Consider the following 24,437-nt stretch of genomic DNA (forward strand, 5'->3'; position numbering starts at 1 on the left):
CAGGCAACCACAGTGAACATCTGAGCTTGCAAAGCAATGCAGAGATGTGATAAAGCAAGACCTCAAAGAGAGAAGAGCAGAAGTGCTGGTAGATGTGGCAGAAGCTTGGAAAAGCATTCATAACTCCTGCCTGCCCTTAGCCAACTACAAGACCAAGATGACTGCCTTCTGATGTCCTGATGAATCTATCACATCTTCCGGAAGGGCAATGGAGATTATTATCCATGACTTCTACTCAGTTCTCTGGTAGGCACATCCACCTGCCCACATACCAAATTATGCAGGATGGATATGTTGTTCCCAACATTCTCCCTTCCGAAATCCAACACGCCATCTCATCGGTAAAGAAATGAACAGCACCCGGCCCAGACAAGGTCAGATCCTAACACCTGAAGAACCTGCCGTCAGTACTCATCAATTCACTGACTTGGCTCTTCACACATTACCTGTCTGAATGCAAGGTTCCATCCCAATGTAAAACCAGCAGGACTGTACTACTGGTGAGACATCCATGACATTGACAACTATCACCTGATCTGCCTATTGTCTGTCATCTATAAGGTGTTCACTCAAGTCATCCTCAATAGAATTGGCAGAATACTAGATGAAGGACAACCATGCGAGCAAGTTAGGTTTCAAAAAGGATTCAGCACGATTGACCATATCCACCCAATAACAAAGCTCATTGAGGTTTCTCAGGAGTTCAAGATGCCCCTCTGTCTAATGTTCATTGATTTAAAGAAGGCCTTTGCTTCTGTTGAGATGGAAGAGGTCAGTGAAGCCCTAGTCGATCAGATAGTTAAAACTCAATACATCAGGATCCTCTGTGAGCTGTATTATGAATTCACTACCAGGATCTTACCATTCTACAAAGAAGTGATTATCCATGTCAAGAGAGGGGTTTGGCAGGGTGATACCATTTCATCAAAACTCTTCAGTGCCACCATAGAGAATGTCATGCAATGACTGGAATGGGAAGGAACGAGAGTGAAGATAGACGGTTGGCAACTATACCACCTCCGTTTTGCTGATGACATTGTTCTAATAACACCAAACATAAGCCAAGCGGCACAAATGCTGGTCGACTTCGACCGTGAGTGTGGAAAGGTCGGACTCCAGATGAATCTCACGAAGACAATGTTTATGAGAAACAGTATTGTTTCTGATGTTCCATTCACTCTCAATGGAACGACCATCTCCGAATGCAGCAGTTATGTGTATGTAAGTCAAGAAGTCAACATGACAAATGACCTGGCACCTGAGTTGCACAGGAGGAAGAGAGCTGCTTGGAATGCCTTCAAGAGCATTGAAGAAATAGCTAAGAGGACAAAGAACCTCTGGCTTCCGGCACATCTCTTCGATTCCACTGTTCTTCCTGGATTTACATATGTCTCAGAGACCTGGGCGCTATGAAAACAAGATGAGAACTATTCGGGTCTCCCAAAGAGGAATTGAAAGAGCTATGCTTGGAGTATCACGTTTCACTCAAATGAAAGAAAGAATCCGGAGTTTTGACCTCCGTCAAGGCTCAAGAATCAGGGATGCTGTCTTGTTTGCCAAGGCATTGAAAATCAGATGGACTGAACACATAATGAAATTTGTCGAAAACCGCCGGACTAGAGCCGTTACTGACTAGATTCCACGGGATGTCAAAAGACTGCGTGGCCGCCCACGTAGAAGATGATCAGACTTCGTCAAGACCCTGAACTATCGATTTGAGGCTCCTTGTGTTCCTAGAATGAACAGATGCCATTGGGCTACACTAGCACATGACAGGGATGAATGGAGACGTTACTGGTGCCCACTCCAGCAAATCGATGATTAACTGGAAGTCAAGTGATCAAGTGATCACCCTTGGGTCTATACTGTGGAGAAAAGGACAAAGAAGGAAAAAAATCGAGGGGTAGGAGATTAAAAATTCTAGAAAGCAATGAAGGGCAGGGTCAAGGGGATTTGGGTACATCTGTTGGTGTAGAGAAGTGGTATAGATAAATGTACAAACCACGGTCAACAACAATGAAAAACGAAATTCTAGCATCAAGAACCAAGCTTAAAAATGTACCAAGGTGGCAAACTGGAGTGGTGGTGCAAGGGAACCTGGGAACACTGTGGAGGGAAGGGACACTGGTGAAGGGATTAGCACTGGAAGATTGCATGTCTAAAACTCAAATAACTTTGTAAAATTATTTAAATAAAATAATTTAAAGCTATAATAAATTTATATGGTAATTAAATGTAATTATTTTAATAATTAATATCAAATTAATTATTAAAATAATACATTGTATTTACCACAATAAATGAGTATGTATTGCTTGGATTTAGTTATATTTAGTTATATTTATAAATAATGATTAAGAGTGCCTCATATCCAGAGCAATTTAATTTCATGTTTTTGGTAAAATATATGCTAAAATAAAAAGAAAGAAAGAAAAAATTGTCAATTTCAGGGCTATAGACATACACACACATACAAACACATCTGTAGTACAAAGTGTATATATATACAGTATTTCTTTTGGAATTAATAAAAATTAAAATAATTTAACATTCTCCAAATTATAATTTCCACAGATGAAGAAAAACTAATATCTTTATTTTTGAATAATGATAAAATTTGACTGAAGTACAATAAAGAAATTCACAGACAGCAAAAACCTCACAATTTTATTTTTATTATTTTAAAGTAACTACATTTTAAAATGGGCTGGAGCGATAGCACAGCGGGTAGGGCGTTCGCCTTACAAGCGGCCAACATGGCCAACCCGAGTTCGATTCCTCCGCCCCTCTCGGAGAGCCCGGCAAGCTACCGAGAGTATTTGATATGCCAGACACAGTAACAACAAAGTCTCCAATGGAGACGTTACTGGGCCCGCTCGAGCAAATCGACGATCAACGGGAGGGCCTTTACCTTACCTTACCTTTACATTTTAAAATTATCTAAGATATAGGTGTATATCACAAGGAATAAACAGTTGTATTTATTACATTAACTAACTTCACCACTGATAGTCTGATTTCAATCTTCACCATGCATTTGTTCTCTTCTTGTAAACATACCCGCTTCATTTCCCCCTTCTTTTCTTTTAATCACTAATTTTTCTTAGAGTCTGGAGTTATATTTTTTAAATTTTTTAAGTACTTTGGCTTTTACGATCATAAACAGTGGAATATTTTTCATTCTCAAAAAATACACTGTGTTAGATAATAAAAATGGAACATCTTAAACTCGGGAATGATAATCTTTTAGTCACAGAAAATGTTTTTAGTTTCATTGAAGATGCAGTGAATTAGAACATATCTTCTTATAGCAGTGAGTATTTCATTGTGTGTAACTTCACTACCACTCATCTGTCATTGGATATTTTATTTGCTTCCATATTCTAGCTATTATATTAAGCACTTCAATGAATCTATGTAAGCATAAAACTTTTCCTTTTGTCCCAAAATTTTATTTTATTAAAGCACCATGAACCACAAAATTCTTTATAGTTGGGTTTTTGAAAAAAATATCCCATCACCAATCTCCTACCAGAGTCAACCTTCTTCAGCAGTGTTTCGAGATTCCCATTTTTACCCTCCACCCACCCTGTCCCAACTTGCTTGGTTGGCGCCTTTTAAATTTGGTTATTAAAGTGTGAGTCTCGAAATTTAAGTCTTGCTGAGTCTGTGGTTTGAATATTTATCTCTCCTTAAAACCACCAGTGTTTTAAGGACTTGACTCTTGAAACCCCTTGGCCCCTACCCCCTGTTACTTCTCATCTCTTCTTTCTTCTCTTCCCTATACTCTGGTGACAAGGGTAATTTAGACATCCCCACTTTAAATTTTGACTCCTTTGGTTTCTTTTTCTTGCCTGATTTCTATTGCAAGGACTTCTAACACAATGTTGAATAAGACGGGATACAATGGACATCCTTGCCTTGTACCAAATCTCAGAGGAAATGCTTTCAGTTATTCACCATTAAGAAAGAATATTATTTGCTGTGGACTTGTTATAGATTGCCCTTACAATTTTTTTCAATTGAATCACCATGAGATACAGAGTTAAAAAGCTGTTAATGGTCAAGTTTCAAGTTTCAGTCATAAGGTGTTCCAACACCCATCCCTCCACCAGTCTACATTTCTAATCACAAATGTTTTTAGCTTCCCTCCCACCACCGATCCTCAATCTGTCTCTACAGCAGGCTCTCTCTCTCTCTCTCTCTCTCTCTCTCTCTCTCTCTCTCTCTTTCTCTCTCTCTCTCCCCTTTCTCTCTTCTCTCTTTCTCTCACTGTCTCTCCTTTTGGGTATTATGGTTTTCAATAACAGGTACTGAAAGTTTATCATGTTTGTTTCTTTATCTAATTTCAGTATACAATTCTTATCCAGAGTGATCATTTCCTAATATCTTTGTCATAGTGGTCCCATCTCTCTCCCAACTGCCTTCTCTCCCAGCACTTGAAGTAGGCTTCCAACCTTAGACCGATCTCTTGAACCTCTTCCTACTGTCGTTGGGTATTAGTCTCATAGTACGTATTTTCATATCCCACAAAAGAGTCTAATCATTCTATGTCTACCCCTCTCCTTCTGACTCATTTCATTCAGTATGATACTCTCTCTGTGTCCATCCCATATAAGCAAATTTCAGAACTTTATTTTCCTAATAGCTGCATAATATTCCATTGTATAGATGTACCATAGTTTCTTTAACCATTCATCTATTCTCAGGTAACTCAGGTTATTTCCAGATTCTGGCTATTGTGAATAATGTTGCACTTCTGCTTGCTTTTTACTATCTTGAGGAAGGTTCCTTCCACTACTATTTTTTCAGGCTTTTTATCATAAAGAGTCATCTTGTCAGAAGTTTTCTGTGCATTGATTGATAGTATCAAATGATTTTTATTTTTTGTTTGACTGGTCATATTTTATTGCCTCAATTTATTTCTGTATATTTGTGAACCATCATTGCATACCTCGTATAAATTTCACTTAATAATGATGTATAAATATTTTACATGCTGTTGACTCAGTTTGCTAAGATTTTTGTTGAGGATATTTTCATCTATATTTATAAAAGAAACTGGTCTCAAGTTTTCTTTTTTAGAAATGTTTGTCTGCTTTGGGTATCAGTGTGGTGTTAGCATTATATATGTTGTTAGAAATAATCACTGTTTCTTTGATATTTTGGAATATCATAAGGACCAATGGCAATGGTTCTTCTTGGAAGTTTTGATGAAACTCACCAATAAACCCACCTGAACCAGGACTTTTATTTTTGGGGAAGGAGATTCTTGATTACTCTTTCAATTTCCTTAATTGTGATTGGCCTGTTTAACCTTTCTATTTTTTCTTAATTCAGTTTTGAGAGAAAAATAAAAATAATACTAAGTGTCCTATCAGATCACAATGCTACAGAGATATAAATCAATCATGGTAAGATGTGGAGAAAGTCTAACTAGAGACTGAACAACACACTACTAAATAACTGTTGGATCAAAGAGAAAATCAAGGAAGAGATAAAATAAATTCCTTGAGACTAATGACAATAACGAAAAAAATTATCAACATCTGTGGGACACAGAAAAATCTTCACTTAGAGGAAAACTCATAGCAATACAGCCTTACATTATGAAAGGAGAAAAAGATACAATCAACAACCTAAATGCACATCTCAATCATCTGGAAAAACCAACAACAAATAAATTCAAAGACCAGCAGAAAGAAGGAAATAATAAAAACCAAAGCAGAAATCAATGATATATAAGCTAAGAAAGCAATCTAAAATTTCAACGAAACCAGAAGTTAATTCTTCAAATTAATAAATAATAGAGACAAACCTTTAGATACAGTCACAAGGAGGGAAAAAAGACAATAGTCAAATAAATAGAATGACAAATGAAAGGGGAGGAACTACAAAAGAAACCACAGAAATCCAAAACATCATGAGCTCTTACTATGAGCAACTTCACTCATTTATATTAGAGAACCTACTAGAAAAATAGGACTTTTCAGATTAATGTTTGTTTTTTGTATTCTTGATATTGAAACCAAGAAATGTGATCACTGATTCATAAGGGCACTTACATTTTTAGAGAATCTTCACACTATTATCTAACTTTAAGCCAGATAATATTCTCAACTTTCAGGTTTTTGTAATTGAGTATAATATTGGTTGTGGGTTCATTATAAATATCCATTATTATCATAAATAATTTTTATCCCCATTTTGTTGAATGAATATTGAATATGCCAATATCTTTCTCAGTATCAATTTATATGGTCATATAATTTTTATGTTCTCTTTTATTGGCATGGTGCAATCCACTCATTAATTTGCATATATCCATTAATCCCTGAAATTAATAGCATTTGATTATGCTTTTTTGTATTTTTGATATATTGCTTGCTTTTGTTCACTAATATTTTGATGAGATACTTTGCATCAATCTTCATTAGAGTCATCAGTCTGTCACTGTATCACTGTATCACAGTCATCCCATTTTTTGTCGATTTACTCGAGTGGGCACCAGTAATGTCTCTATTTGTCCCAGCCCTGAGATTTTAGCAGCCTCTCCTTACTCATCTTTACCAACAATTGGAGGCTCTTTCAGGGTCAGGGGAATGAGACCTGTTATAATTACTGCTTTTGGCATATAAATATGCCCTGGGGAGCTTGCCAGGCTCTGGCCGTGTGGGCGGGATACTCTTGATATCCCAGGCACTCCGAGAGGCATATATATATATATATATATATATGTATATGTATATGTATATGTGTATATATATATGTATATAATTTGTTGCCTACTGTCTGAACTCCATTAAACATGGTGTGATAATTATGGAAAATGGGTAGGAAGTGTCTTATGATGTATCACACGGCTGCGAAGAGGACTGAAGCATGGAGGCTGTTGGGTAGTGGAGGTCAGCTACTGGGGCTGGGTCCCTTGGGGTGGGGAGGGCTCTTGCCTGCCCCCCTTTGTGGCACCCTGAGTGAAAACAACCTGGCGCAGAGTCCCTATCATTCTGTAGTTTTCTTTGTTAGTTATGCTCATCTTTCAGTATGTAGGTAGTATCTTTGTAGAAGATGTTAGGAAGGTTTCCTAGTTCCTTTGTTGTTTTGAAAGAGTTTGAGGAGTATAAGCAGGAAGTCTTCTTTGAAGGACTAAGGGAATTCACTAGTGAAACAATCTAGATCTTTGTTGTTATTATTGTGGAGATTTTGAATAACAATTTAGTCATTTTATTCATGATTGATCTGCCAAAGTTTTCTACTTTGTTATGATTCAATCTTAGGATGTCATGCAGGTAAAATTCTTCCTTTACATCTAATTTCTCCAAATCAGTTAAATAAAATTGGTCTTAGTAACTCTTACAGTCTTCATATATCTCAATTGTTTTAGCTTTGTAATTTTTCCCTTTCTTCTCTGATTCAGTTTATTTGGACCTTCTCTTTCCCCCTATCTTTAGCTTAAAATAAATAAGTTTGTCAATCTTGTTTATTAAAAAATTTAAAACAGCCCCTTATTTCCTTCACCATTAAATTCTTGATTTCTATATCATTGATTTCTGCTTTGACTTTAATTATTCACTTTTTCTATTATTTAGGGCCTCTTTTTAGGTCCTCAAGAAGTTCAATGGCTTATTTTGTCAAGCTCTTTTTTCATTTTTCCACAAGTGCCCATTTTCTTCTAAAGCCTACATATCTAGCAACTTTCCACTTAATACTAATTTTTATATGTCACATAAGTTTTTTTTAGTTTCTGTTTTCATTTCATGAGTCTTGAGACTGTAGCTCTGTCCTCCCATTGTTCGATTGGCTCAAGAGGGTATCAGTAATGTCTCCATTGTGAGAGTTGTTGTTACTGTTTTTGGCATATCAAATATGCCACAGGGAACTTGTGTATCATTATTTCTTTGATTTCATATTTAAATCAATAAGTTTTTAACATCTTTTTTTTCAGTTTTCAAGCTTTCCCACATTTTAATGATTAATTTCTCACCTCATAGCTTGTCACTGGAGAAGGTACATGATATGCTTTCTACTGTTATGTTTTTATGGATACTTAACTGTGCCCCTAATACATGGTCCATCAAGGATAACTGTCATGTGAACTTGAGAAAAAATGTGCGTTTGGATCATAGGGGTGTAGGACACAATGCTTATTTACTTTTATCAGTTCTTCTGATTTCTCCTATTGGTCTTATTTCTCTGCTAATGGTCTGTCTGATTGATCTTTCCTATGATGCAAGTGAGATGTCAAAATCTTCCATACTATTGTGTATATTAATTAATTAATATATATTCTATGTCTGTGAGCAGCTATTTTATAATCCTTGATGCAAATTTATTTGATCCATATATGTTCATAAGTTAAATTTTCTTGATCTATTAATACGAAAATATGTGTTATAATTTTCTTCTATGAAAATTTGGCCAATACTTCAATTTGTCTTTTTAAATAGGTCATTATTTCTTGCAGAGCTGGTTTGGATGCAACAAATGTCTTTAGCCTTTTTTATCTTCTTGATAGTTAGAGAATTCTTAGTTGGTGATTTTATCAGTCAGTATATTTAATATATAATTTCATTTTCTTCTTACTCATCTGATAAATAAAATGTAAATTGCATGTTTTGTTCTTTTTATGTGAGATTTTGCGTATCACTGCTTCAGTCAATCTCTCTTATTTTTGCTAATTTGATTACGTTGTGTTGAAGTGTCATTCTATTTGAGTTTATTTTTTTAGTTACTCTGGGTCTCCTTGATCTGTGCCTCAGTCTCCCTCAACTGACTGAACTGGGAAAATTCTGTGTTACCTCTTCTGCTAGGCATTCTTTTCCTTTCAGTTTGTCTTTTCTTGAATTCTTATAAGTTAGTTCCTGTTCTTTTTACATTATCCATTATATATCTTGAATTTTCTTCATTTAAAATTTTCTTGCCATTGCCTCTTATTTATTGCTGATGTGATCTGCTTTATCTTTGACACTACTGATTTGGTTTTTTTTTTTAATTTTTATTAGTGAAGCACCATGAGGTACAGTTGTAGACATACAAATTTTTGTGCTTGGGTTTCAGTTATACAATGATTGAGTACCCATCCCTCCAACAGTGCCCATTCTCCACCACCAATGATCCCAGTATCCCTTCCCCCCCCCCCCCCCCCCCCCCGCAATCCTATCCTGCCTATGTGGCAGGGCATTCCCTTTTGTTTTCTCTCTCCTTTTGTGTGCTGTGGTTTGCAAAAGAGGCACTGAGTAGCAATCGTGTTCTGTCTATAGTCCACTTTCAGCTTGCATCTCTCATCCTGTGAGGATCCTTCCAACACCCTTTATTTGATACTCCCTTCTCTATCTGAGCTGCCTTTTACCCCAGCATGTGCAGCTGGCCTCCAAGCCATGGACTGAACTTCCTGGTACTTATCTTGGCTATTCTTGAGTGTTAGTCTCCTATTTTGTTGCTTTATATATCCCAGATGAAAGCAATCTTTCTGTCTGTCCCTCTCTTTCTGACTCATTTCAGTTAGCATGATACTTTCCATGTAGTACTACTTGTATGTAAATCTCACGACTTCATCTTTTCTACCAGCTGCATAGTACTCCATTGCGTGGATGTGCCATGTTTCTTGAACCAGTCATTTGTTTTCGGGAACTCGGGTATTTTCCAGATTTTGGCTATTGTGAACAGTGCAGCAATGAACATAGAAGTGCAGATGTCATTTTGACTGTAATTTTTGTTTCTCCGGGATATATTTCCAGGATGCTCAACATCACTAATCATCAGGGAGATGCAGACCAAAACAACAGTGAGATATTATCTTACTGATTTGATTTTAAGTTTCCTCCATTCTGCTGCTGAGTCCTGATACTATACTCTTTAGCTCCTCCAATCTGAATGAATCAATTAAGTAAGTAAGTAAGTAAAGGCCCTCCCGTTGATCATCGATTTGCTCGAGCGGGCCCAGTAATGTCTCCATTGGAGACTTTGTTGGTACTGCGTTTGACATATCGAATACGTCACTGGGAGCTTGCCAGGCTCTGCCGTGGGGGCAATAGCACAGCGGTAGGGCATTTGCCTTGCACGCAGCCAACATGGCCGACCCAAGTTCGATTCCTCCGCCCCTCTCTGAGAGCCCGGCAAGCTACCGAGAGTATCTCGCCCGCACGGAATCAATTAAATGTTTTCATTATTTACAGACACAATACTTTTTTTAATTTTTGGTGCTTTGTAGGTGCAAAGGGTAGAATTCCCAGAGCCCAGTTATCTGAGAAGTGGCCCAGTGTTCCTATTAACATCAAGCAAATTAGTGCTTATGATTCTATTAATTTCTGGTGGCCATGGTTGCCATGTGATGACTTTTCAGCAAGATAAGCAAGACTGGTGCTTGGACCGGAGCTCTTACTAGACAGGATCTTGGACAAGCCAGGATTGCAATGAACTCTTGTGGGCACTTTGGTGGTGATTGTGTACTGTAACTTTGCACATCAATACCACAAACATGCTTGTACTATATGACCTAAACTAGGTCATATAGTAAAAAAGGAATTTATGGGACTGCAGAGATAGTAGAATAGGTAGGTCGTTTTCCTAGCATGCAGCTGAGCTATGTTTGATTCTTGACATCCCGAAGCAAGTCCTGAGCTCTGCTAGGTATGTCTTCCCCCCAAAAGGAATCCCTAAGACCCTCTAGGGATGGATGGGTCCTATGTTAGGTACTACAATGCTTCCAGATTCTTAAAGTCATATATAAAATTAAGAGGGTAAAGCATAATGGAAGCAAATACTGCAGAAGATGAAATAATTTCCCATACCTGATTATAATAGCTCTAAGCAAATATTTTAATGCTATAATAAACATAGGTAAAAGTCTTAAGGTTTCTGAGTTGGCTAACATTTTATTTTATTTTTTATTTTTATTTTTCTATTTATTTATTTTTGCTTTTTGGGTCATGTCCGGAGATGCACAGGGGTTACTCCTGGCTCTGACTCAGGAATTATCCCTCGCAGTGCTCAGGGGACCATATGGGATGCTGGGAATCGGACCTAGGTTGGCCACGTGCAAGGCAAATGCCTTACCCTCTCTGCTATTGCTCCACCTCTGGCTAACATATTTTATAAATGTAACAGGACAATAGAAATTCTTGGATTATGGACATGTACTCAAAAAGCACATTACTCAGTTGCCCTTGAGGATATCACTGTCACTGTCACTCTCCTCCCATTGTTCATCAATTTGCTTGAGCGGGCCCAGAGACTTGTTGTTACTGTGTTTGGCATATTGAATATGTCATGGGTAGCTTGCCAGGCTTTGCCGTGCAGGAAAGATACTTTCAGTAGCTTGCCAGGCTCTCTGAGAAGGGTGGAGAAATTGAACCCGGGTCGGTCGGGCTGGCCGCATACAAGGAAAATTCCCTGCCCTCTGTGCTATTGCGCCAGCCCTTGAGGATATCATCTGTCAATTATGAACTTGAAGTTTTAAATATTTTTCTCTTCAAAAATCATTAGAACTAATGATTTTTAGCTAAATTATGTCACTTCCCTTTCCAGAAAACATAAATAATCACTTACCTATATAATAAGCAAAAAAAATTCATGAAAGGATTGGGAATAAATATTTTAAAAGAAAGCATTACTTTTAAGTTGGAATAACTATTTGTGATGTTACATTTAGAGACTAATGTGAGTACATAATGTTTTCTTGCCTTCCATAGCTCAAGTGTTTGGTTATCATAATAGAAGCACAGGGGCAAGAGGGGAAGTATAGTTAACAAGGTACTTGTCTTGCATTTGGTTGATCTGAGTTAAATTCCTAGCATCACATATAAACCCTGTAATACTGTTAAGAACTGTCCCTGGCCCAAAGCCAGGAGAAATCCCTGAACACAGCCCATATGTACCGATTCCCAAAGAAGTACAAATATAAGAGAAAAAGTGTACAAATTTATATGAAAAAGTTATTTTTATAAAGATTTTAAAAGAAATTTAGATATCAACATATTAGAAAATTAAAAGATCAAAATAATTTTTGAAAGTTATAGTACAGATTTTAAGTAAGAAAAAGATTTGTATATAGAATATAATATATTATATAAAAACCTCTTAGCTTATACCATGTTCTTTTGCTTCTTTTTAAAATTTGATATAGTGCCACTTGTTTGTTTTTATTTCTGATCTTTTCTAATGGGATTATTACATTGAGAATATTATTGGGATTCAAGTCTTGGAGAATTCTGCGCATATTCCACACACAAGCCAAAAGAACATGGCAATGACAAACAATTTAGACCCAACTGAAAAAGTGCTAAAAATGATGCACAGAAATATGTTTTTCCTGACACATGAAATTACATAATACAATGTGGATTATTTTATTAGGGAAAAAATTCTACAGAATTTTGACTTGCCTCAAGGTTAACAGTTTATTGAAGAACAAAGTTGTAAAGTGACCAAATGCCATTTATGTTGCATTTAAAAGCACACATTCTTAGGAATAAATGATAACTTTTATAATACAACTATAAATTTATGATATATTGTGGTGGTGACTATTATGTGGTGCTGGGGTTAGAACCCCAGGCGTTATCCATGCAAGGAAAATGCTCTACAATTGAGTGTCACACCACCGTAATATGGAAGATTCATAAGCAGTATAATTTAATATAATAAAGTATTTGCATAAATCATTTTACCCATAATATTCTTCATTTTCTTTGTTGCATTATTTTTCTCTTCTTATGCCTTTTTATAATCATTATGGTAAAAATTATGATAAAGGGAAGAAGAATGTAGAAACTCAGAATAAGCCAATTGTTCTGATGTGTATTACTGCTTCTAGTAGAACCTTTACCTAGATAAAAAATAGAAAACAACATGTCTTAACAAAATATTTACTTATTGTTTTACTTTATATAAATACATATAAAGACCTTCACATATATGATGACCTCTGGAACCCAGCCACAGCCACACTAAGACCACTCTCCACACACTCAGATGACCCTTACACATGAAGAAACCAGCAGAGGAACCCAGGTGTGCGGAACCCGGGGCTGAGATCTCCAAGCCTGCTCAGATCAGGACTGGGCCTCCTCCTCCAGATCCCCCACCTTCCAGTAGCTAGACAGTTACACACATCAACTGCCGTGTAATCCCACCAATGTCAAGATCCACAGACTATAAAACCAAGCTCCCCATAAGCTCACGGCCACATTCATGGCCATGCGACCTCTTATTGTCTAGTTTTTGCTTACACAGAACCCAGCAGGCTACAGAAAGTATTCTGCCCTCATATATGCCTGACTGGGAACACCTGTAAAGATGATTAGAGGCTGCCCCCAAAGCCTCCATCCCTCTCGAAGAGCCCGGCAAGTTACTAAGAGTATCCTGCCCACACAGCAGAGCCTGGCAAGCTACCCGTGGCATACTCCTTATGCCGAAAACATTAACAATGATGGACCTCATTCCCCTTAACCTGAAAGAGTCCCCAATATGCCACTGGGCTACAATAGCATGTGACGGGACAAATGGAGATGTTACTGGAGCCCGCTCAAGCAAATCGATGAACAATGGGATGATAGTAATACAGTGATATAAATCACAAAAATACACATAACACATCATTTAAAATTACATTAAGGTGTTGTAGTGATAGCACAGCAGGTAGGATGTTTTGCATGCAGCCAATCTGGGTTCGATTCCCAGCATCCCACCTGGTCCCCTGAGCACTGCCAGGAGTTAATTCCTAAGTGCATGAGCCAGGTGTAACCTCTGTGCATCGCCTGGTGTGATCCCCCCCAAAAATAACCAAAAACGTACATGGAAAACCCTTACAAAGTGGAAAATAAAAAAATTCATATTCACAGCTCACTCTTGCAATGTATTTTTCATATTTTATTTTTATTTTAAGAATATTTAAATATTATGAATATTTAAGGCTTTGAGTACTACTTACTACATTCAGCATGATTAAGATATATTTTAGGCAGTGTTTTTATTTCATTTGCTTTTTATCCTATGCATTTAATGAGAAAAACATTCATCATTGAAGTAATTATGTCACAGAAATGAAATGGATGAGCAGCAAACTTTAAAATTTTTCTACCTAAAACATCAGCTCCTCATGCATTGGTATATTATAAAGCAAATAAAACATCAAATGGTTTTATACTAAACATTGTCCAATAATCTATATCTACTTTTGATTAATTACTTTTATTGAGGTAACAGTTTATAATACTATTAAAGTTATTGATTTACTGTTGCAGAGTTTCTACTACATCTTCTCCAATTTTTCAAGATTCCTTTACCATTTCGGAGAGCCCGGCAAGCTACCAAGAGTATTCGATATGCCAGACACAGTAACAACAAAGTCTCCAATGGAGACGTTACTGGGCCCGCTCGAGCAAATCGACGATCAACGGGAGGGCCTTTACCTTTACCTTTACCTTTACCTTTACCTTTACCTTTACCTTTACCATTATCCTACAGAACTTTCTCCCTATCACCTCCAATAACCTCGGTTCCCAGTTCTATTGATCATGTGTTAGAGTTCGATTAGAAATTATATAATCCCTTTATTTTTGTTTCTTTAATTATGCGTATATGTGAAGTAGGATACAATTTGTCATTTACTTCCCATCTCAGTTCATTAAGCAACTCTTAACTTTATTTAACAAACACAAATTCCATGCAAGTTATTGCAAAATGCAAAATTTTAACTTTCTTAGAGTTAAATAACATTAACCCTATATACATATATGCCACAAATTCTCTATCCATTCAACTGTTGTGGGGCATTTGAGTTGTTTTCAGATACTGGTTATTATAAATCCTGCTGTTATAAACATAAACCTGCATATATTTGGGGGGATTAATGTTTTTGTCTTCTTGTAGTAGATGTACAGAAGAGTTGCTAGATCATATGAAAGTCCTATTTGTTAATGGTTTTATGATTCTCCAAAGTTGCTGAAATGTGCTACAGTTCTTTAGAAGTAAATAATAATTTCTTTTTCATCAAATTCACTTCCTTTTCTACTGTTTCCAAACTTTGGTATAGACCATTTTCACATTTCACAGAGGTGATATTTCATTACCATTTTGTTTTGCATTTTCCTGGTAATCAGTGATGATGAGCAATTTTTATGTGCATTTTGGAATCTTTATATATTATTTGAGGAAATTAATGTCTGTTAATATTGATATTCTCTCTTCATTATTGGATTTTTGAGCCACCATAGTGCTTAATATATCTTGAAATTTCAACTTTTGAAGTATGGTGTGCAAATATTTTCTTTTGATCAATAGAATATCTTAATTTTGACAACATTTTCTTCTTTTATTGAATTACTATGAGATACACTGTTACAAAATTAATCACATACAGAAGCAGAGGGGGCGGGAAATAAAACACCTAGAAATTAAACAACTCACTACTGAACAACTAGTGACTTAGAGAGGAAATCTGAGTCAATCAAAATATTCCTAGAAACAAATGAGAATGAAGACATAAGCTACCAGAACCTGTGGGACACAACAGGAACAGTGTCAAGAGGAAAGTTTAGAGCTCTATAGGTATTCATCAGGAAGGAAGAGCTCACATAAGTAATTTCATTTCACAGCTTAAGATCTTAGAAAATGACCAGAAAAAAAGAACCCAAATTAGGCAGGAGGAAGGAATTAATAAAACAAATGCAGAAATTGAGTTGGAATTCCAAAAGATCAATCCAAAAAATTGAATCCTAAAGATCAACAAAACCAAGAGCTAATTCTTTGAGAAGATTAACAAGATCAATAGACCATTAGTAATACTCACAAAGAAAGAGACAGAGAGAAAATAATAAACCGAATTACAAATGAAAATGTGGACATCACAGTAGAAACCACAGAAATTCAAAGGATCATCAGGGATTATTTTGAGAATCTTTATGCCATAAAACAAGAGAACCTTGCAAAAATAAATTTCTGGATTTCTAAGGCTGAACGAAGAAAATTTGGAATACCAAACAGACCTATCACCGTGGAGGAAATTGAAATAGCAATCAAAAGTCTTCCCCATAACAAAATTCCATGCCCAGGTGGATTCATTAGTGAATTCTTTCAAACCTTTAAATAGGGCCTCCTACCAATCATCTCCAAGCTTTCTCAGAAAATTAAAGGAAAAGAAAAATGCCCAAACAGTTTCTATGAGGCAAATATCACCCTGATACCCATAGCAGACAGAGATACCACTTAAAAAAGAGAATTATAGGCCATGATACCTGATGGATGCAAATGCAAAGATCCTAGACAAAATATTAGAATAGAATCCAACAACCTATCAAAAAGATCATATACCTTGAACAAGTAGGATACCTCCCCGGGATCCAAAGATGGCTTAACATTCACAAATTAATCAACATAATATACCTTATCAATAAAAGAAAAGATAAAAGCCATATTATTGTATCAATAGCTGTGGAAAAATCATTTGACAAGATCTAGCACCCGTTCATGATAAAAACCCTAAACAAAATAGGACTTAAAGGAACTTCCCTCAGTATAAGCGAAGTCATCTACCATAAGCCCACAGCAAGCATTATCCTCAATGAGGAAAAATTGAAAGCATTTGTTCTAAAATCAAGCACAAGGCAACTTTGCCAACTCTTACCAGCACTATTCAGTTTAGTACTGAAAGTTCTTTCCACAGAAGCTCTCAAAGAAAAAGCTATTAAGGGCATCCAGATAGAAAGGGAATAAGTCAAGATTTTTGTATTTCTAGGTAACTTGATACTATACCAAGAAAATCCTCAAGATCCTACAAAACAGCTCCTGGAAACAATAAATTTTGTAGTAAAGTTTCAGGTTGCAAAATCAATAAGCAAAAATCCATGGCTTTCTTATATACAAATAACACAAGAAAAGAAAACTATATTGTTTAAGTCCCATTCACAACTGTGCCTCAGAAAGTCAAGTACTTCAGAATCACCTAAAAAGGTGGAGGGCCTATACAAAGAAAAATACAAAACACCAATTCAATAAATAAGAGGACACGAGGAAAGAGAACACATCCTCTGCTCAGGACTGGGAGGATTAACATTGTCAAAATGGTTATTTTTCCCAATGCATTGTATAGATTCACTACAGTTCCTGTAAGGATACCCATGACGTGTTTCAGATAAATATATGAAGCACTCCTGAAATTTGTATAAAAAAACAACAACAACAAATTGCTGAAGCACTACTTGGGGAAAAGTAGATGGAAGGCATCACCTTCTCCAACTTCAAATACTGCAAAGCAGTAGTACTTAAAACAGCATGGTATTGGAATAAAGGCAGACCTGCAGATCAATGGAATAGAGTTGAAAAACCTAAAACTGAACTTCAAATATATGATCAATTAATCTTTCATAAAGGAACAATGAATATGAAGTTGTGCAAGGAAAGCCTCTTCAACAAATGAAAACTGGAGAGCTACATGCAAAAAAAAAATTAAACAAATAAATAAACTCAGACCTCTTTCTAAGGCCAGGCACAAAAATCAGATCAAAATGGATTAAAGATTTCAATATAAAACCTGAAACCATAATATCTACAGAGGAAAACACAGGCAGAATTCTCCATGACATTGAAACTAAAGGCATCTTCAAAGATGAAACACCAATGACCAAGCAAGTGGAAGCTAAGATAAACAAATGGGACTGCATTAAACTAAAAAGTTTCTGCACCTCAAAAGACAGTCCCCAGATTGAGAAAAATTACTTACTCAATGCCCATCTGATAAGGGTTTAATATCTAAGATATATAAGGTACTGGTAGAACTTTACAAGAAAAACACCTCCAACCCCATCAAAAACTGGGGAGAAAAAGAGAATGGAAATTTCTTCAAAGAAGAAATACAAATGAATAAAAAGCACAAAAAATGCTCTACATCGCTAATCATCAGGGAAATGCAAATAAAAACAATAAGATATCATCTCACACCACAGAAACTGGCACATATCAAAGAGAACAAGAATGACCACATATGGCTAGAAATGGATACTTATGGAGGGATGGGTGTTGGAACCTTGTATGACTGAAACCTGATCCTGAACAGCTTTGTAACTGTGTATCTCAGGGTGACTCAAAAAATATAAATTTAAAAAGGAAACAATGAGACATTTTCTCATACCACATAGACAGGCACACATAAAAGAGAACTAGAGCAACCAATGCTGGCGAGAATGTGGGGAGAAAGTGACTCTCATTCATTGTTGGTAGCAATGCCATTGATCCAGCCCTTTTGGAAAACAATATGGGCATTCCTCAAAAAACTAGAAATTGAGCTTCCATATGACCCAGCAATACCACTTCTTGGACTATACCCCAGAGTCCCAAAAACATACTGCAGAAAAGCCATCTGCACTTCTATATTCGTTGTGGTATAAGTCACAATAGACAGAATCTGGAAAAAATAACCTGAGTGCCAGGGAATATATGACTGGGTAAAGAAACTATAGTACATCTACACAATGGAATACTACACAGCTGTTAGGAAAAATGAAGTCATAAAATTTTCTTATAAATGGATGGAAAATCGTCGATTGCCTCGAGCAGGCCCCAGTAACATCTCCTTCACCCTAGCCCTGAGATTATATTCAAGGCTCTTTAGCAGAATGAGACCCATCATTGTTACTGGTATTTGGCATATTGGGTAGGCCACGGGGAGTTTGCCAGACTCTGCCGTGTGTAGCCTGCCAGTTTGTCCAAAATAGGAATGAGATAATAAGATGTCATAATAGGATGTCGCGCGGCTAATTAGTGATGGATGGAAAATCATGCTGAGTGAAATGAGAAAGGAGAGTAACAGACAGAATGATGGCACTTATTTGTGAGATATTAAAAGAAACATACTAGGAGTCTAATTCCCAAGGACAGTAGAAACAAGGACCAGGAGGACTGGTCCATGAATTGAAGTTTGCTGCTATTGTTGGTAGGGTGGGGCAGTTAGGACAGAGAATTCCACTATAACAGTGATAGCTAAAGATGATCACTCTGGACAAGAAATGAGTGCTGGACAGCCACAGCCCCAGAAGCACAAGGACTTAATGCAGAACCCAGCAGCTTGGAGCAGAAAAGTGAAAGGACTATGCGTTAATCCAGGCCATCAAGTCTGCCGGAGGGGAAAGGGTGTTGCTCCCTTCCGCCCTCCTCCCTCTGGAAAGAAAGATGGCGGCCACATGGGAGCCTTGTTGACAGCAGGTATGAGCCGGGGCTGTGGGGGCGACTAAAACCTCATGGGAAGGGGGGCGTTCCGGTCCGTCCTTCACGCCCTACCGAGGCCACCAGTTGCCCCCCACGAGCGGCTCTCCAGCACGGCCACGACTCCAGAGCACAGAAACCAATTTCTTAACTATCTGACTTTCAGTAGAAATACTTCCAGGGTCAATAAGTAAAATAGCAGAAATCCAAAACCAACATTTAATTCTTGAACCCAGCTGTAGAAAGCAAATCACTTCACAATGCTTTTTCAGCATGTCTGATTTGGGGGGGTGGGGTAAACTCTAAATAATAGTGGTGCATCTTTTATTGAAACAATGAATCTAATCAAAGCAAATAGAGTGTTAACTAGAATTCATCTGCCTCACAGGGACTGGGAGGGGTGGGGGGTGGGGTTTTATTGGGGTTCTTCATGGTAAAAAATAAGTATTGGTAAAGGTAAATGTGTTTGATATTTGCATGACTGAGACCTAAACCTGAAAGCTTTGTAACCTTTCCCACAGTGATTCAATAAATAAATAAAAAAAAAAAAGAAATGAGTGCTGGAAGTAGGTAAGCTTTCTGTACCTGCATTGCAAACCAAAATGCCAAAAGGAAAGAAAGAGAAAGAGAGCAAGAGAGGGAAAAAAAGTGCTTACCATAGGGACAGGCTGGTGGAGGGGTAGAGGAGGGTAACGGGAAACATCAGTGGTTTGAAATGTACTCCTTGTTGTGTTGTAACATTTTGTGACTGAAACTCGATCATAAAGAACTATGTAACATGTATCTCACATTGATTCAATTTTTTTAAATAATTAATTAATTATTTTAGAAAAAGATAATAAAGGCCATCTACTGCAAATCCACAGGAACTGTCATACTCAATAGCAAAACCTGAAAGTCTTCTCTGAGATAGCTAAATCAAAGATTTCCACTTTTTCTACATTTACTTAATACAATTTTTTAACTTCTTGCTGCAGAAATTAGACAAAATTAAATCGAAGGGAGAAAAGTTAAACTACAACTATTATTATATAATATGTATATGATATGTAAAATATACACATATTAGTACAGTAAATAGTCAAAAACCTAAAGACTCTAAAAAAGGTTTAGAAATAATAAATCAATGTAGCAAGACAGTAAGCTACAAAATCAATACAAAAATGTAGTACTCTTGAATGCAAATAATTAACTAAAGATATAATATAGGGGCTAAAGTACTTTCCTTACATGCAGATGTTTCTGTTTTGATCCTGAGTGAAATATTCCCCAATTATCACCAAGAGAGACTTTGAGGACAGAACCATGAGTAAGTCCTGAGCACAGTTATGTGTTACCAAAAATAAAATAATAATCACTGTCACTGTCACTGTCCTCCCATTGTTGATTGATTTGCTTGAGCGGGCTCAGTAATGTCTCCATCGTGACACTTGTTACTGTGTTTTGGCATATCGAATAAATCACGGGTAGCTTGCCAGTCTTTTCTGTGCGGGCAAAATACTCTCGGTAGCTTGCCAGGCACTCCGAGAGGGGCAGAGGAATCGAACCTGGGTCGGCCGGGTTGGCTGCATGCAAGGCAAATGCCATACCCACTGTGCTATCATTCCAGCTCAAAATAATAATAATAATAATAATCGTATCATAAAGATATAATAAATTGCCAGGAATCAACTTAACAAGAATGTAAAAGATATATACAGTGAAACATGTAAATAATTATTGAAAGAATTGGAACAGATCTCTGAGGGATGGGTACCTAGGTGGGCTACACCACTAGAAGCCAAGTTTCAAGTATTCACTTAATCACCCCCTATTCAGCTACAGTCTCAGTGGGGGTCTCAATCCAGAGTCACACAGCTGGGGGTGGGCAGAGCCTGTTTTCAAGTCCAGATCTCCAATGGACAGGAACCCAGGAGGCCACGCCACTAGCAGTCAAATTTCAAGGACACGCTTAATCTCCCCCTATGCAAGTATAGGCCTGGGGGAGTGGGGAGGCAGTGGTGTCAGAAACTTATTCTCCCCATCCATATCCCATAGGAACCATAAATTAGTCTCTTAGGTGGAACTTTCACTAGGGAAGTCCAACTCCAAAAACACATTAGGCCAATAATTCTTTACCCTTACCTCAATTAATATTACACCAAAAACACAACAGTAACAGTGAGCGTGATAGTCTAAACCACAGAGGTCACAATGATAAAGCAACAGAGAAGCCCATCGAGTTTAGTTCGTGAAGAAACTAGCCCAGAAGACCCAACCAGTAATGAAACACTAGACAATTAATTTAGAAGGGAGCTACTAAGGATGCTTAGGGAGCTAAAAGAAACAATGGAACACTGTCAATAAAATGCAAGAGAATTTGGGAGCAGAAATGGGGAAAAGGCAAACAAAATTACAAACATAAATGACAGATTTGAAAAACCTGGTAGGTGAATTAAAAAAAAATTCACCTTCAGTGGAAGGCCCCAGCAGCAGAGGATAGAATCAGTGAGCTCCAAGATGAAGTACAGATAATCTCCAGACAACAGCAGAAAATGAAAAAGTGCCTCAAAATGAACAGATACCGAGAGAAAATTGGATGAAGGCAAGAGGTATGACATAAGAATCATAGGAATCCCAGAGGGACAGGAAGAAAACCCTGATGAAGAAGAAACTGTCATACATCATTGCTAAGATGCAATCAGATTCGGAAGGCCTGAAGGGTACCAGCTAGAAGTCCAAAAAACACTCCAACACATGTCCTGATCAGAATGATGAAAAGCAGTGACAGAGACAAAATTCTGAAACCAGCAAGAACAAAGGAAGAAATTGCCTATAAAGGAGTATCCTTAAGATTTACAGCTGATTTGTCTAATGAAACTCCCAGGGACTGAAACAGTGTATAGTGAAAAAACTCAATGAGTGCTCGCTTCGGCAGCACATATACTAAAATTGGAAAGATACAGAGAAGATTAGCATGGCCCCTGCGCAAGGATGACACGCAAATTCGTGAAGCATTCCATATTTTTATAAAAAAGCTGGGGTAGCCATCCTAATATCAGACCACATCGATTTCAGAGTGAGGAAGGTCATAAGAGACAGTAAAGGTCATTTCTTATTGATCAAAGGATCTGTACAACAGGAAGAACTTACAATAATAAATGTATATGCACCTAATGAGAGACCAGCAAAGTACTTAAAACAACTACTCATAGATTTGGAAAAAGACATCAACAGCAACACAGTACTAGTGGGAGACTTCAACACTGCTTTGTCACCTCTTGATAGATCAACCAGACTCAAGTTTAGCAAGGACATACTTCATTTGAGGGAAACAATGGAAGAAAGGGACTTAGTAGATATATACAGGACACTTCATCCTCAAAAAGCTGAATACATATTCTTCTCAACCATACATGGAACATTCTCCAAGATAGACCACATGCTGAACCACAAAACATGCCTCCAAAAAATTAAGAAGATAGAGATTGTATAGACAATCTTCTCAGACCATAATGCGCTGAAATTAGAAGTAAATCACATACAAAAACAGAAAACTAAATCAAACACCTGGAAATTAAACAGTGCTCTACTGAACAACGAGTGGCTTAGACAGGAAATCAAAGAGGAAATCAAAAGATTCCTAGAAACAAATGAAAATGAGGACACGAGTTACTAAAACTTATGGAACACAGCAAAAGCTGTGTTAAGAGGAAAGTTTATAGCTCTACAAGCATTCCTCAGGAAGGAGGAGCGAGCACACATAAGTAACCTAACCTCACAGCTTAAGAGCTTGGAGAAGGACCAAAAAAAGGAGCACAACCCGAACAGGAGAAAGGAAATAATAAAACTCAGAGCAGAGATTAACGAGATGGAAACCCAAAAAACAATCAGAAAGATCAATGAAACCAAGAGCTGGTTCTTCGAGAAAATTAACAAGATTGATAAGCCTCTAGCAAAACTCACAAAGAAAGGGAGAAAGAAAACCCTAATAAACCGAATCAGAAATGAAAAGGTGGTCATTACAACAGAAACTACAGAAATTCAAAGGATCCTCAGGGAGTACTTTGAGAAACTGTATGCCACGGAACATCAAAACCTCGAGGAAATGGATAAATTCCTAGACTCCTACAGACTCCCAAGGCTGAACCAAGAAGACCTGGAATACCTGAACAGACCTATCACCATCAAGGAAATTGAAATGGTAATAAAAAGTCTCCCCAAGCACAAAAGTCCTGGTCCGGATGGATTCACTAGTGAATTCTTCCAAATCTTTAAAGAGGACTTATTCCCAATGCTCTTTAAGCTTTTCCATGAAATTGAAATATCAAAAACACTTCCAAACAGTTTCTACGAAGCAAATATCACACTGATACCAAAAGCAGACAGAGATACCACAAAGAAAGAGAATTACAGACCAATATCCCTGATGAACACAGATGCAAAGATCCTCAACAAACTACTAGCAAATAGAATCCAACTACCCATCAAAAAGATCATACACCATGACCAAGTAGGATTCATCCCAGGGATGCAAGGACGGTTCAACATTCGGAAATCAATCAACATAACCCATCATATCAACAAAAGAAAAGATAAAAAGCATATGATTATATCAATAGATGCAGAGAAAGCATTTGACAAGATCCAGCACCCCTTTATGATGAAAATCCTAGCCAAAATGGGTATAGAGGGGACCTTCCTCAACATAATTAAAGCCATCTACCACAAGCCTACAGTAAGCATCATCCTCAATGGGGAAAAACTGAGAGCCTTCCCCATAAGGTCAGGGACGAGACAAGGATGCCCACTCTCTCCACTGCTATTCAATATAGTACTGAAAGTACTTGCAATAGCGATTAGGCAATAAAAAGATATTAAGGGCATTCAGGTAGGAAAGGAAGAAATCAAGCTCTCACTATTCGCAGATGATATGATACTATACTTAGAGAACCCAATAACCTCCACCAAAAAACTCCTAGAAACAATAGACTCGTATAGTAAAGTTGCAGGCTATAAAATCAATACCCAAAAGTCCATGGCATTCCTATATTCAAACAGTGAGAGAGAAGAAAGCAACATGAAAAAAACAATCCCATTCACAATTGTGCCCCAGAAAATCAAGTACCTAGGAATCAGCTTAACTAGGGAAGTAAAGGACCTGTACAAAGAAAACTACAAAACACTACTTCAGGAAATAAAAGAGGACATGAGGAAATGGAAAGATATCCCCTGCTCATGGGTCGGGAGACTTAACATTG

General features: G+C 37.2%; 1 protein-coding gene and 1 non-coding gene across 2 annotated transcripts in view; one reads left to right on the forward strand and one right to left on the reverse strand.

The window, feature by feature from the left end:
• Positions 1-12,664: 12,664 nt before the first annotated feature.
• The window catches only part of LOC130026003 (disintegrin and metalloproteinase domain-containing protein 18-like), a 124,076-nt gene continuing 112,303 nt past the window's right edge, over positions 12,665-24,437 (reverse strand). The window contains 2 exon segments of the mRNA XM_056116660.1: positions 12,665-12,697; positions 12,699-12,807. Of these exon segments, the coding sequence (XP_055972635.1) occupies positions 12,665-12,697; positions 12,699-12,807 (142 nt within the window).
• LOC130026234 (U6 spliceosomal RNA) lies at positions 22,099-22,205 on the forward strand. The gene has a single exon (XR_008792845.1). It is a non-coding gene; the product is annotated as a U6 spliceosomal RNA (small nuclear RNA).

The sequence above is a fragment of the Sorex fumeus genome, unplaced genomic scaffold, assembly GCF_029834395.1.
Source record: "Sorex fumeus unplaced genomic scaffold, SorFum_2.1 ptg000033l, whole genome shotgun sequence".
Taxonomy (NCBI): domain Eukaryota; kingdom Metazoa; phylum Chordata; class Mammalia; order Eulipotyphla; family Soricidae; genus Sorex; species Sorex fumeus.